General features: G+C 41.4%; 1 protein-coding gene across 1 annotated transcript in view; it reads left to right on the top strand.

The window, feature by feature from the left end:
- LOC142566675 (retinol dehydrogenase 12-like) overlaps positions 1-14,133 on the top strand; it is a 61,299-nt gene that overhangs the window by 20,273 nt on the left and 26,893 nt on the right. The window contains exon 4 of the mRNA XM_075677506.1: positions 3,769-3,855. Within this exon, the coding sequence (XP_075533621.1) occupies positions 3,769-3,855 (87 nt within the window). The remainder of the gene's footprint in view (positions 1-3,768; positions 3,856-14,133) is intronic.

The raw sequence follows: 14,133 nt of genomic DNA, 5'->3' as shown, positions 1-14,133 counted from the left end.
CACTTCACCTGTCTGTCACGCGACGTAACGAAAACCGCGATACCTCCCCATCTGATATGATGTGTACACACTGATAATGCGTGATTTGACAGAAAAAAGAAAAACAGTTATTTCTGATTCGACCACTTTTCGCCATTAGCCCTCGGCTATTGGTAAAACGTTTTCGGGCTGCACCCACTTCACCTGCCTGTCACGCGACATCACAAAAGCGCACAAACTCACCGCGTCAAAGTGACGTGTACGCGATAAAGAAGCATTAATATGCCGAACAAAATTGAATTTTCTTCGGAATAGCCGCAGGCTGTCCCGTCCCGAAAGGAATAAAAGATAGCTGCCGCCGATCGCTGAGACGCTGGCTACTCGCACCTGCCGGAGAGCATGGATGTATTTACGTATAATAAAACTTCTTGCGTGGCCGTGTAACGTTTTCGAGCCCTTTCAGCACGTTTACCACCTCATTCTGCCACCTCTTCTTTGCTGAGGGTCAGTTTAAGCGTCATTCTTAAGGTTCCGTTGCATGCCGCCGTGATTTTCGACCAGCCACTACAAGCTAAGTAAGGGAAAGTCGACCAATCGCAGACGCAGGCACCACCCTCTTCATCCGGTTATCGATTTTCAGTGCACTGGCTCTGCCCCAGTGAATCCCTCTTCACTTGAGCATTCTCCTCGCCTCTTGTCAGCCAATTAGATACGACAAGCCGCGTGTGCAGGCAATGTTATTCGTTTTTCAAGCAAACAAAAGTGACCTCCTGTGAACGAGGAGAGCGTTTGATTGGTCTGTTCAGACAACCCTGCGGGTGACCACCCGGTGCTTGCGTCGGTGGTTACGCAAGTTTGACGTCAGGAGATTGGAATAGTTTTACGTTATAGGGCCTATGGTTTCCGCACACATCAACTAACATATCAAAACTAGAAAAGGTGCAAAGAAAAGCTGTGAGGTTCATCTACCAACTAATGCCCGGCAGTTGTAAGATAGGCCCGCCTAAGTACGTTACTTTGTCTGCGTCAGGCCTATCACGAAAAAAGCACCCATTTACACTAAACCAGTACCAGTGTTCGCAATGACACGTTCAAGTTTTCACTTTTCCCACGTGCGATCAACGAATTAAATCTGCTCCACTCAGACATAGTTTCCTCTCCATTACTTTCATCGTAGATCAACCTACTGGAGACACCAAACAAAGAAGACGCCACTTAACACACCCAAACATCTCAACTGTAATACTCATTTCTGCGCGTGGAATTTTTGCATTTCAAGCCCCAAATTTGTCACTTCTGCGCTGTTATCTGTTAGCTGTATATCTTCTCTAACCTTACATGAGTCATTTATTCGCTAATTTTATATAAATTTTAGTAATATGCTATATTTGTTAGAGCAATATTGCTATTCCAACCAAAAGCATTGTATTTCACATCGTCATTGGTTATTTCTGCAGCAGTTCAGGAAGCTGCTTCTCTTTTCTTTTTTTTTCTTTTACTGTACCATTTAGCATGACCTGTTTGTTTCTTTTTGTAAAACTGTCTAATACAATGCCCACATGCTTTGGTGTCACTGAGACTGGCAGCATCGCAAATAAAAAATAAATAGAGATGCCATATTAACTTCAATTTTAACCGACAATCTTTCTCCCTCCTTTATCAGAGTGCTTTTCTTTTACATGACAAAGAGCACGAAATTATTTTGAATTATATATAATACTCTGCAGTATCAAGTCTGTCTTTTAGCGTTTCTAAACGCAAGATAATGTTCAGCATGTCGGACCCCCTACGCGACCTCGGCCTCCGCGGTTCAAAATTTTAACGGGTAATCTGCGTGCGGTTACCTGGTTCACAACTTCAACAGCTTCTTGGTTCATTAACTAAAACCGGTATCTTGTGCAAGTATTTCTCACGTTATTTCGCTTGGTATGAAGTTACGCGCTCGTGAGCGGACAAGTGGAGATTTTCAGCCATGCGCGAACGCGTTCTGCAACGTACGCTGATCCGGATTTCAACTGCTTCGACGCTGTAGAAGCTGGTGAGGCTTTGCTTGGAGGTTGCTGCCTGCATGGCGGTTAGGCGGAATCTAGCGCAGGAAGTAGCGTATAAAATAAAGGCTGGACGCGTAAGTATAGGATGCGTGAGCATAGGCCAAAATGCTGTTTTCCAAGTTGAGTGTGGTATTGCGCGGCGGTTGAGTAAAATTGAGGCACAATTTTGGCAGAATATACGCAACCACCAAGATTGCAAAATACGCAAAGGTCACGTAGCTGGACAGAACCAAGATAATGTCGCTTTGAGATACTCTGATTATTTTTTTACATTCCGCCTAATTACATATTCAGCCAAAATTAATTAATCAACTTCTCAAATAGTATAATTAGAGGAAAAGTATCAATGAGAAAATTGTTGAGCAACAAGAAAAACTCCCGGTACAGCTTTCTGTTGCTCAATACCTGCTACATAAAAGTGTTTTTCCAAACGTGAAAAAAGCGCGTAAAATTCACGCAAAACTGTAGCGCGACTGGCCACTCGAAGCACTCTGCATGTATTCGCGGGCTTATTTCATGCTTGGGGAAAAACACATTTGCGCTGCACGTATTGAGCAACAAAAAAGCTTTATCGGGAGTTTTTCAACTTGCTCTACAATTTTCTCATTGGCACGTTTCATTTAAATATACCATTTGAGAAGATGATGAACTTAGACTAATTATGTAATTAACCAGAATGCAAAAAATAGCCTGAGTATCTCCAAGCTACGGCAAAGAACGTTACTTCACTTCTGTCGAGCTGTGCGGCATATTTTTTCAACCTTTGTGCATGAAAGTTGGGACACCCTGTATAGACAATACCCCTCTATGACGTCCCGAAGCCATGAGGGTATCGTAATAAATATAGATAAATGAATATGCTTTGTGCTCATTTCTATGAACGTATGTTTGGGCTTTCGTATCAAACTATTTCTTTTGCATATAACGTTTTAAAATGCGACATTCCTTTCATTTTATGATAAAATTAGAAAAATAAAATTATAAAGTGGTGTCTGAAATATTTTCCAATAAAACATCATGTCTGTTAGCTATAATAATGCAAGTTTTGTGGCAACGAAAGACATAGTCGATTTTTGCCAAGTTCTTTCTTCCACCTGGTGTGGCGCCGTTTGGGAAAATTCAAATGGCTCTCTAAAGTACAAAAAATGTTCTTTCATTTAAAATATTTTGAGCAAATTCTTTCCTGTCATTCTCATGATCGTGTATATATTTCTAATACGATCGGCGATGATCGAGCACATGGCTGGGACTACTGGTATTTAACGACAAAATTTGCAGTTATAAAGTTGACGAAGGATATTGAGTTTTAAACAACTTCTTGTTGAGCGCGTCCTTCCATATGGATAGTTGCGCATCTAGCTGTTCATATCCAAGAATGCTAGCTCACGTACAGCAAGCGCCCTCGATGTGCCTAATTCACTTACCTAATAACCAACCGTTTATGTGCTCGAAAAGCGGAGCAGGTTATGAAAAAACGCCATGCTAAACGGGCAAGAACACACCTAGTGCTACAGCGAGGGTGCAAACGAATTGCAGGACAAACAAATAAATGTGCTTAAAGGGCAAGTTTGAGCGATATTATATGGACTTATATAAGACGCGAATAAACTGAAGTTGGTCAACAAGAAACCGACAAACTGAGTGCATGAAATAACCACGCTTTGCTAAACTCTTGAGAAATATAGCAAAAATTATCTACACTCCATAAACCGGGCAAACACTTGTGCTTTATTCACAGACAGGATGCAGCTTACCGATGACGGCTATGAAGAATGCTTCCAAGCAAACTACTTGGGCCACTTCCTCCTGACACTTCTACTTACAGGTAGGCTATGTAGAAGTTGGTCTATTCTGGCGCAGTGGTGAAATGGCGGGTTAGAGTAATTTATTGGACACAAATATTGTTGGGCACAACAAATAAGTTGCTGCAGTGCCAAAATGACTGAACCTGTATTTATTTATGCTGAGTTATTCATTTCCTTAATGAACAGATCGATATTGCACACAAGTAACCGTTGACACAAGCATCGCTGTCGATAAGCCAGTTCGTTGCTGGAAATCGCTTACTTGCACACAGTGCCGCAGTCACACAACATCAAGAAGGTAGGAAACTGGCACGGCGTAGATGTCTTCTCAGCAAGGAATAAGTCGGATCTGCACAGCAGCAGGAAGAAAGGCTGAAGTGGGCGCGCCAGATTGGCACTAATGCAAAACACCGGTTGGCCGCAAGCGGGAAAGGTGCAGTGTACCACAGCCCCTTTCGGAAGCGGTACATCGTTCACATCGGGTGATGTTCGAAAAACCGTTTAACGGATCGCAGAGCTTCCTCGAAAGCGCAGCCGTCTTCTCGTTTATCCCTGCATTGCAAAGAGTGCCAATGGAAGCCGTAGCTGTCAGGCAGGAACATCTGATCGAGTGACGAAGATAAGTACTGCACCGGAGATCGCCGAAACTTTCTTTATTCGCAGGCCCGGCGACATACGTGTTGCGAGGCCATCTGTGATGCTGCACAAGTTAATTGCTCGACTGCTTATTTTTTATTTTCTTTTACAGATGTGTGTGCAGTGTAATATATGGTAATATGCATACTAACGACTGGAGTGTAAACTGGAGTGTAAACTCCAGTCGTTATTATGCGCTCGCGCCTTTCTTAATGCCGACTAACCCAGCGTTTCGTACTTTCGCTTTCACCAAATTGTGTGTGCCCAAGATAAGCATGAGCTTGAGCATGCAGATTAAGCGCTTCTTAAAAACAGTTTTTTTTTTAGCGTTCGAAAAGTTGCATCGCGCCTTCTAGTTCGCACATGGCTGCAAAAACCGCATATAACGAGTTAGAAGGAGTCATGGGTACAACTCGCATTGCCTCTCTGCACGTGCAGGGTGTCCCACGCAACTTGTTTCATAGTTTAAATGTATGCGAGCGCCACGTAGTTGCATAGAACAAAGACAATGTTTTCCATCGCTTGGAGCCAGTCACGCTATTTTTTGTATGTCACCTAAACACGTAATTAATGACTTTTAATTATTTAACTTCTGAGATATAATATTCAGCGACAAATTGTGAAAGAAAAGAAACGTAGACCACGCTGCGAAATTCTCGTTGCAGCTTTCAGTTGCTCAATGCACGCTACATACATATTCCAGACCTGAATGAAGCCCGCAAAACACATACAAGAACACACTTTCTGTAGGATGTTTTATTAAGTGCATGTTCTCTCTGGAAAATTGATAGCGAGCTTTGACCGCTTCTGTACTTGTCATCTCTAGCTTGTAGTATTTTTCTAATTTTCATTTTATTTTCGCGTTGAGCCAACGGTTCGCAATCATTAGTCAGGGATATTGCGCTGTCCGTTTCCTTTCAGCAGATTTGTGCGGTGTGCAAGGAAATAATAATAATAATAATAATAATAATAATTTTATTAGCAAGTCTTGCAATTACAATTACACAATAAGGTTCGCATTTCGCGAAAGGAACTAACCTTTTAGCTGCGCTTTTACTACATAATTTTCACTGTTGTTGGAAGTATCGCGTATTGTTTTTCGAGCGACCACCTTGCTTGTGGCAATTGTGTATTCAGCTCGAAGTGCAGAATTATCTTTCGTATGCCTTAACCGCTTTCAAAGTGTGTCTCGAGCAGCCATTGCCTGCAGGACTTCTTGGGTTAACCAGTTGTAATTCTTTCAGAGCTTGCACGTAACAACTTTTGTACAAGATTTTTCGAAACTATTTATCATATCCCAGAGCTCTCTTGTTAGTTCCAATTGCACAACCAGAGATTATATCGACGACCAATCAAATGGTTCAACTATATCGTCCAACTTGCGGTGATCCACCATATTCACCCGTGATTTCTTAGCTGGAATACCTGGTGTGGTACTTCGAGATTCAGAAGGTGTGATGCTTTGAGAAAAACCGCATGCCGTAAAATCGCGCTTACCCAGACGTTGTACAATCACACATGAAGGTGTGTTGCAATTTGGAGCCCGTAGAGCAATGTGGTCAAAACAAGCATGGGTCCATTTTACCATTAACGATTTCTTAGCGCGAGGGTATCGTTATTGTGTCTTTCAAACCAAACACTGACAGTAAGTAATCTGATACGTATCTGATAAGTAATCTGATACCAGAACTCGACCTGGACAATGAGTATCGATATTCAGATCGCTGGCAATGCTCATGTGCTCTTCACCGATAAATTGGCGTAAAACATCTAATTCTAGTACACAACGGCCTGCACAGTGCAATGGCGGGCGGTAGATGGCCAGCAGATTATGAGGAAATTGTGAAGCATCGATTCTTAAACATAGGCATTCAGCATGTGTAAATCGTTATAGCAAGTTTTTTATTTACTTATTTATTTTTGCTAATGTGCCCAAGAACAGCTTTACGCCTTAATATTGGTGCACTTGTGTTGCATAAAGAACATAAAACCGAAAAACAAAACAGAATATCTTAAACAACGCTAGTACAAAGTGCAACAAAAATTGAATTATTCAGAGACAGAAGTCAGATAATGGGCAAATAGTAGAACTGAATATGTTGAGATCATCACACAGGTTATTTTTTTGTGTTACAAGACGTCTTATAGTGCTAGAAGCGCAAGAGGAATTCACGTGAAAAATGCTAGGCTTAGGCAGGTTAGGGCGAGGCACGCAAAACGTCACAGCAGACAGTGGACAGGAGAAGTGGTTGTGGATTAGCTGGTACAAAAATAAGTCATCACGGTATTCCTGCCTTATTTCTAAGGGTCTAATATTAAAATAACAATAAAATAATAAAATACACGGCGTCCGAGAAATCGATCGTACAGAATACGAATGAAACTCGCTGAACACATTCAATTTAAGCAACATTGGTCAAATTAATACAGTTCAATACAACAAAACTAAACTGTAACTTTGATTGGACAAAAGAAGCATACAAGAGAATAACGCAGTTTACATTTGTACACTTCTTAGTTAGGCCTCATATCCTTGATATGAGGCCTAACTTCCTGTAGGATACATTAACGATGCTCGAACCATGTTCTTCGAAGGCTAGTCGGGAGTCAACCAGTGTTCCTAAGTCGCTCGTACAACTCGATACTTTCAAAGAAATGTTATCAAGTGAGTATTAGTGTAATAAAGGGCACATATTGCGATAAAAGGAAACGACAACTGTGTCAGTTGGATTATTGCGTAAAAAGTTGGAAGAACACCACTCCGCAACAGAATTAACATCTTCCTGTAGTAATTCACAATCCTGCTCTGATTCTATTTCACGGTGAAGTTTAATATCCTCAGCGTATAAAAGGAGGCATGAATAACGCACACATTCTTCAGGGTTATTAACAAAGATATTGAAAAATAATGGACCTAAGATCGACCCTTGCGGGACACCGGAAGTCGATTCATAAGGCAAAGAGTACTTAGCACCAACGCGAACATTATTTAACCGAATTGACAGTTAGTCATTAATAAGCGTGCATAGGCTAGTACTAACGGCGTAACTGAAGTTTATGGATAAGAAGATCATGAGACACAACATCAAATTCTTTTGACAAGTCGACGTATATGGTGTCTTATTGTCTTCGGTTCGCAACAGCCATTCCTGCAGCATCAAGAAAAGAAACAAGGTTTGTTTCCACAGACCTACTATGAACAAATCCATGTTTGTATACACTATTGTCATGCTTAAAAAAACGACAGATGTGTAAACATAGCTATTTCGAACACTTTGGCAAACGGAGACAAGAGTGACACGGGGTGATAATTTTTCATGTCGCTCATGCTGACACTTTTGTCAACTGGCACGACTATTGCATTCTTCCAAGAAGAAGGAGACACTTGTACGCAAAGCAAGATTAAATATGTATGTAAAGAGAGGAACAAAGATAGAAGAACAGCCTTTGATAACAAAACTTGGTATGCGGTCGCAAGCAAGAGAATGCTTTCGTTCCAAGTTATTTGTGGCCGCAGCGATATCATGTTCTGTAAAACTTGAAATGCTCAAGTGGCCACTGAAGCTATCCAGACAGTCACCAGAGCTAGGGGCATGCGCTCTATTTAGGAAAACTGAGGGAAAATGTTCAGCGAATGCATTGGCGCAAGTTTATAAGAATGCCACGAGATGGATGATTTATGACATTACTCTCAGCCCACTCACAACTGTAATCTTTTACGTAGGATCAGAAACGTTTTAGATCGCCTCCCCCCCATTCTATGCGCTCTCTGGCAGACTTCACGTACGCATCACTGTCTCTACGCATTACGCATTTCACCTGGCTTCGCAAGAAACTAAATTTTTTGTACCACTCCGATTATTCTGTTTTCTTGAACTTCCTATGGCACCTTAGCTTTTTATGGAGTGGAACAGGTAATTCCTTAGAAAACCACGTAGGATAGCGAGCAGGACAAAACTCTTTGCAGGGAATAAATGCTTCCAAAGCACATTTTACATTATCAGTAAGGATGCTAACTGCTTTGTTGATATCTGTGGCAATTCAGACCAGTCGGCATCATTCAAGTAGTGGTAAACACCTAGATAGTGGCCGTTTGGAAATACAAATGAGCGAACATGCTCGCCCAACCCATGGATCGCCTCTAGAAAAATTGCGAATTTGAGCGGAGCATGCCAATGGTGAACAGGAACCAAACCGCTAATAGCAACAGAAAAGTGAGCAACGCAGAAAATAGCCACAATCAGATCTAAAACATTGCCAGCAGAATTTGGAACCGTATTAAACTGCTTTATTCCAAGAAATTCGATAACGAAGAACAGCACATCACAGCGAGGGGATGATAAAGGCACGGATGTCGGGCGAGAAGAATCCCAAACAATAGATGGAACATTGAAATCGCCAGCTGCCAGGACATTATATTTTGTAACATCAATAACTTCAACTTTGTTATTGATATGCTCAGAACGAGGAACACCGGTCATTTAGAAAAACAGCGATTTCACTACCTTGGCGTTGCGAATGCGCCGTGAAACTAGCACTGCAACCGTTCAACACAAAAAAAAATCAATACGTGAACAAGGAACAAAAAATTCAGTGACTACAAAAACATCAACGAATCCAACTTCATCCTCTGCAATAGGTTTAAATTCATCTTAATACTTGCGTAAGCTGCGAATATTTATATTAACCAAAGAAATGTTTGACCCGAAGTTTGGGCCAAAATTGGCTTTGACATCTTTCAGTTTGGAAATTCAATTGAAACAGTTGGAGTCACTAGGAATTGGTTAATTCAGTTTTCTCAACGTCCTCTTCAAACTTCAAGCGAATAAGGAACGAGGTTTATTCTTTCTTTTTTGCGTAGGCTTTGCCATCCGTCACCCAGACAAACTCAAACTTTTTGGCTTGCAAGAACTTGCAAGCTAAAACCACTCGCGGCTGTCTTGGGTAAGGTTATGATTTAAAAACAGCATTGGGAGCAAGTTAGCTTCATAGAACTACCGAAGTTTGTCACGTGCCTTGAACCAGCTTTCCCGGCTATTTCCCATGGTCCTGGTCGCGAAGCAGACCAGGACCATGGGAATTGACTCAGACCTCACAGGGAGGTGGTGTATGGCGATGACATCGCCACTTGAGAAGTGACGCAGTTCCAACGTCTAAGCAAGACAACATAGCTCAGATTTAAGATCCTCATTTCGCTGCGCTGGCAAAACATGAATTTCTAAGTTTTTTCTTCTGCATTGTTCCGAACCATCTTGTTTTTGGCGTAACTGCTTCAGAAGTGCTGCGTGTGTGAGCCGTTGTCTTGAGCTCATGATTTTCTTTGTCTCGAGCCAGCATGACCACCTCCGAAGATTTCAATCGTTCTCTTGTTACGTCGTACTATTTATACAAAAACGTTATTGAACCTTCGAGGTGGGAGACAGTTTTCGACGCCTTCACACATGCAGCATTACACAGCAGCCAATAATCGACCTGAGCATGACGAGCGGGCAGTGATTCCAAGTTTCCTTTTACGTCCCTAATTTCGTCGATTAGGGCCAAAAGCGTTTGGCTAGTTCCGCCTTGAACTGGCACGTCTGACTGAGAGGCGGAACCTGCCTGTTTTGTGCTCACTCAGCACCTTTTACACATGGAAGCGTCACGCTTCGGCTATCCCACTGGTAGAAAAAGTGTTACACGCGATACCTGAGCAAGCTTGACGTAGATGGTAAGAACATTCGCGTTCAGCACAGGTCTGCATTTTCCTTTCGCCAGGCAATTGATTTTGACATCTTTTGAAGTTGTCGTTAGACATCTTAGACAATATTGAAAAGCTGGCAAGGAACAATATGAGAACCTGTTATTTGAGCAAAATGTCAGCCAATACCGCTGTACCCGCCAAAGTGCCCGGTAAACAGTGCCCGAACTGTTTACCGCCGTTGACTCCAGAGCCGTCAAGAAGGCGAGTGGAGTAATCACTTTGCCAGGAGGGCCACGCCGCCGGCACCTCGACGCGGTGAAGTTCACCGGCGAACAAGCGTAGCGCTTGCAATTTCGAAGCCCGCCGGCTGGGTGGGCGCTTTATCTTGCCGCGTCGCGTGAAGCTTGCCGAAACTGCGCGCTGTCCCGCGCCAAAAGCAGAGTGCTAGCAGAGGCAGGTAACCCATGCGGCATGTTTTTAATAATAATAATAATAATAATAATAATAATAATAATAATAATAATAATAATAATAATAATAATAATAATAATAATAATAATAATAATTGCCACTTTCTAGAGGAACAGAGAGGTTCAGGCCCGTCAAAGCCAAAAGGAGGCTTGAGAGACTGGGCCCAGCAGTTACGGCAGATGTAACAAAATGGCAACAACAAACAGAACAGATTGAAACGAACGATATCTTCCCGTGAAGAAGTAGAAAAACAAAGCAGTCACAAAACTAGTATCAAGGACACCAGTGACAACTCTAAGGAAAAAAACAACAAAATTTATGTCGTACTCTAAAGCACAACTATAAACGAATACAACAATCAACACAATGTTCTCAAATGCATCTTTAGGTTACGTATGGAGGCTACAGCAAAAAGTTCTTCTGGTAACCCTTTAAAAATAACAGGCACATAAGCACACCTTGCCTTTCCACACCTTGTTAAGCTGCGCGGTATCGAATGATTTTTCGCAACTTCCGATAAGTTTTATATTCAACTAAAGAGCCTGAATTCCAAAAGTGGCGATGAACAACAGTTTGTACGAAGAAAGAATGTAATGAGGGAAGACGTAAGAACCGGAAAATATCCGCCCCGGATGGCATGTTACAATTATACGCAACGCTTTTTAACATGTTTTTTAAGATGCTATCGATTCGGCAACGCCACCGAGAAGGACATGACGCAAATAAGGTGATTCCATATCTAAGAACACTACACGGTAAATGCACAAATTATAGTTTTCTTCACGGACATTGGTGCGAAAGATCTCATATTAAAGAGTAACCATGAAACCTTCCGTAGCCTGGCAGAAACGTAAGCCAAATGGTCATGCCATGGTAAACTGCTATCGAAAACCACACCGAGATATTTGAACGAATTTACATATACAGCGGAATCGCAACGACAAGAGAGTGAATCGGGATCGTGTAAAAATACTTGTGTGTCCTATAAGGGCTGTCTTGAAAGGATTTCTGAAATATATTATTTTGAGTTTCTTTGTGTTCACTGAAATTCCGTTCTCAGCAAACGATTTCATTACATAATTTGTTTTCCTGCAACACATTAACTGCTGTCTCGTAGTTAATATGTCTTGTGAGCAAAACAGTGTTGTCCGCGTACTGAAATATTAAACACTTAGAAGTTATTGTGCTCAAGTCATATGTAAATATATTAAAGAGTAATGGGGATAAAATGGATCCCTGTGGTACACCAGCCTTCACAGGCGGCTTGCTACTATACTCTGATTGGCTATTTGAACTAACAATTTGAGAACGGCCGCTCAAAAAATTCTTGATAATGGCATAAAAGGCACCTCGAAAGCCTAGTAAGTACAGTTTTTGTAAAAAAATACTATGGTTAATTGTACCAAATGCTTTCTTAACATTTAAAAAGAGAGCACAGGTAAATGAGTTTTCCTCAAATGCTGGCTACAAATGCCGCGTCTGCAAATTCCTCCAGAAGATGTATGGTGCGCTTCCTGTAATAAAACCATATTAACGGTTTGAAAGGAAAGCGAGTTTGTTTAAGAAGGACATGATGCATTCAAATAGAAATTTCTTCAATATTTGGAATAGGATTCGCAAAACAGAGATCGTTCGATAGTTCTCAACAGCGTTCTTATGACCTCCCTCGAACATTGTCCTTACAATAGCGGTGTTCAAACTTTCTGGCATGACTGCGTGTTCTAAGAAACCGTTAATAAAAATGAGCATAATGCGTTAATAGAAAGAGCTTCAAAATTCCGTTGCACCAGTGCCGCCGATATGCCATTTAATCCAGCCAGTGGCGTAGCCAGAAATATCGTTCGGGGGGGGGGGGGGGGGGGGCGGCTCACGTTGCAGCTCGGCCTCCTCCTTAAGAGGAAGCTATAGCTCGGGTGCTGCGATCTAAATACATCTAGAAGAGGAATTCCTTTTTCTCGACAACCACTGCACCAAATTTCACGCGGTTTGTTGCACTTAAAAGAAAAACTTAAATTCCACGGACTGTTGGTTTCAAGTTTTTCATTTACGCTGTCAATTCCTTATTGAATATAGGCCAAAATCATAAATTTCCAGAAAACAAAACTATCAAGTTTAAAATTCTGTAATTCAACAATAAAAAATGATATCACAATTCTGTGAGTTGCATCTAACAGTACATCTACAGCGGACAAAATTGATATGCTACACATGAACTTTACAAAAATTTATTATTATGGAAATACGGCTTTTGCAGAACCCTTGTACACAACGTAACGAATTCACCTAAGATACAAATTGACATACCAAATTTTTCCGCTCTGACTGTTATAATAGATGTTGTTTACAGAACCGGGATATCTGTTCTTGATGCAGAGCTATTACATCGTAAACGTCGTGCTTTTATATTTTTCCAATTTTAATAAAGCAAAATTTAGGCCTTAAATCAAAATTCCGCTTCCAACAGACACTAGAAGTTAACTTTCCCTCGCAAATGCAACTAATTTTAATAAAAGTGATCCAGGGTTTTTCTCAGAAAAGCGTTTCTGCGTTTTACGTGTATCTGAATAGGTCGCATTGGAGCTGGGTCAGAGCTAAAGCTTCCTCTTAAACAATTTGTCGAGGGATCCAATATACGAATAATAATTGCATTGCCATTGCCAAAGATGCTGCAAGCGAATTCTTGAACGCTACGCACTGTGAAAACAAGTAAAATACGTATTTTTTTAATAAAAGATATACCCGTATGGGTGCCAATAATTTAGTCCAAAATAATTGACATCAATGCTTCCATCTGTTTTCTCTATTTAATGAGTAAAGAAAACATCACACGAACTTTAGAACTATATCAGTTCGAAACCAGCAGAGCAGTGCATGCCGTTGATATGAAAAATGCAAAAGCCATGAAATGAACAAATTGAGGACAAATATCTTAATGAAACTTTGCCACTCAAGAACCACGTTTACATTCTAGTACATATGCAATGGCCAGAGAAAAATCTCAATGACGCTGTCATTTGTTCCAATGTATTACGCAGGAGTAGCTGTCAACGGTGCTGTATCATGAGTAACTGCACTGAAATTATAGTCGCACCAGAGAGCACGTATAGAAAGCAGTTCTGCAAAATGTGCGAGGGTGAGACAAATGACAGTGAGCCAATGCGAATATATGACAAACGGGGTACTTGATTTAAAATAGTCACCATGAGCATTTAGATGTTTGTCCCATTGACTAACGAGTCGTGTGATGCCCGTCTCACAAAACTCCTTGGGTTGCTGCTTCGAAAAATCTGCAACTGACTCTTTCACGTGATCGTCCCACACGAATCTGGTTCCCTTGAGATGTTATTTAGGTTGCCCCACAATGTGGAAGTCGCAATGCGACAGGTCTGAGCTGCATGGCGGATGTTGCAGCGTTTCCCACTTGAACTTTACCAGTTTTGTATTGACCACATCAGTGACGTGGGGCCGGGCATTGTTGTGGAGCAAGATGGCTCCATTACTCAATTTTCTA

Source organism: Dermacentor variabilis, unplaced genomic scaffold (genome assembly GCF_050947875.1).
Source record: "Dermacentor variabilis isolate Ectoservices unplaced genomic scaffold, ASM5094787v1 scaffold_13, whole genome shotgun sequence".
In the NCBI taxonomy this organism is placed as follows: domain Eukaryota; kingdom Metazoa; phylum Arthropoda; class Arachnida; order Ixodida; family Ixodidae; genus Dermacentor; species Dermacentor variabilis.
This window is presented reverse-complemented; position numbering and strand designations above follow the sequence as displayed.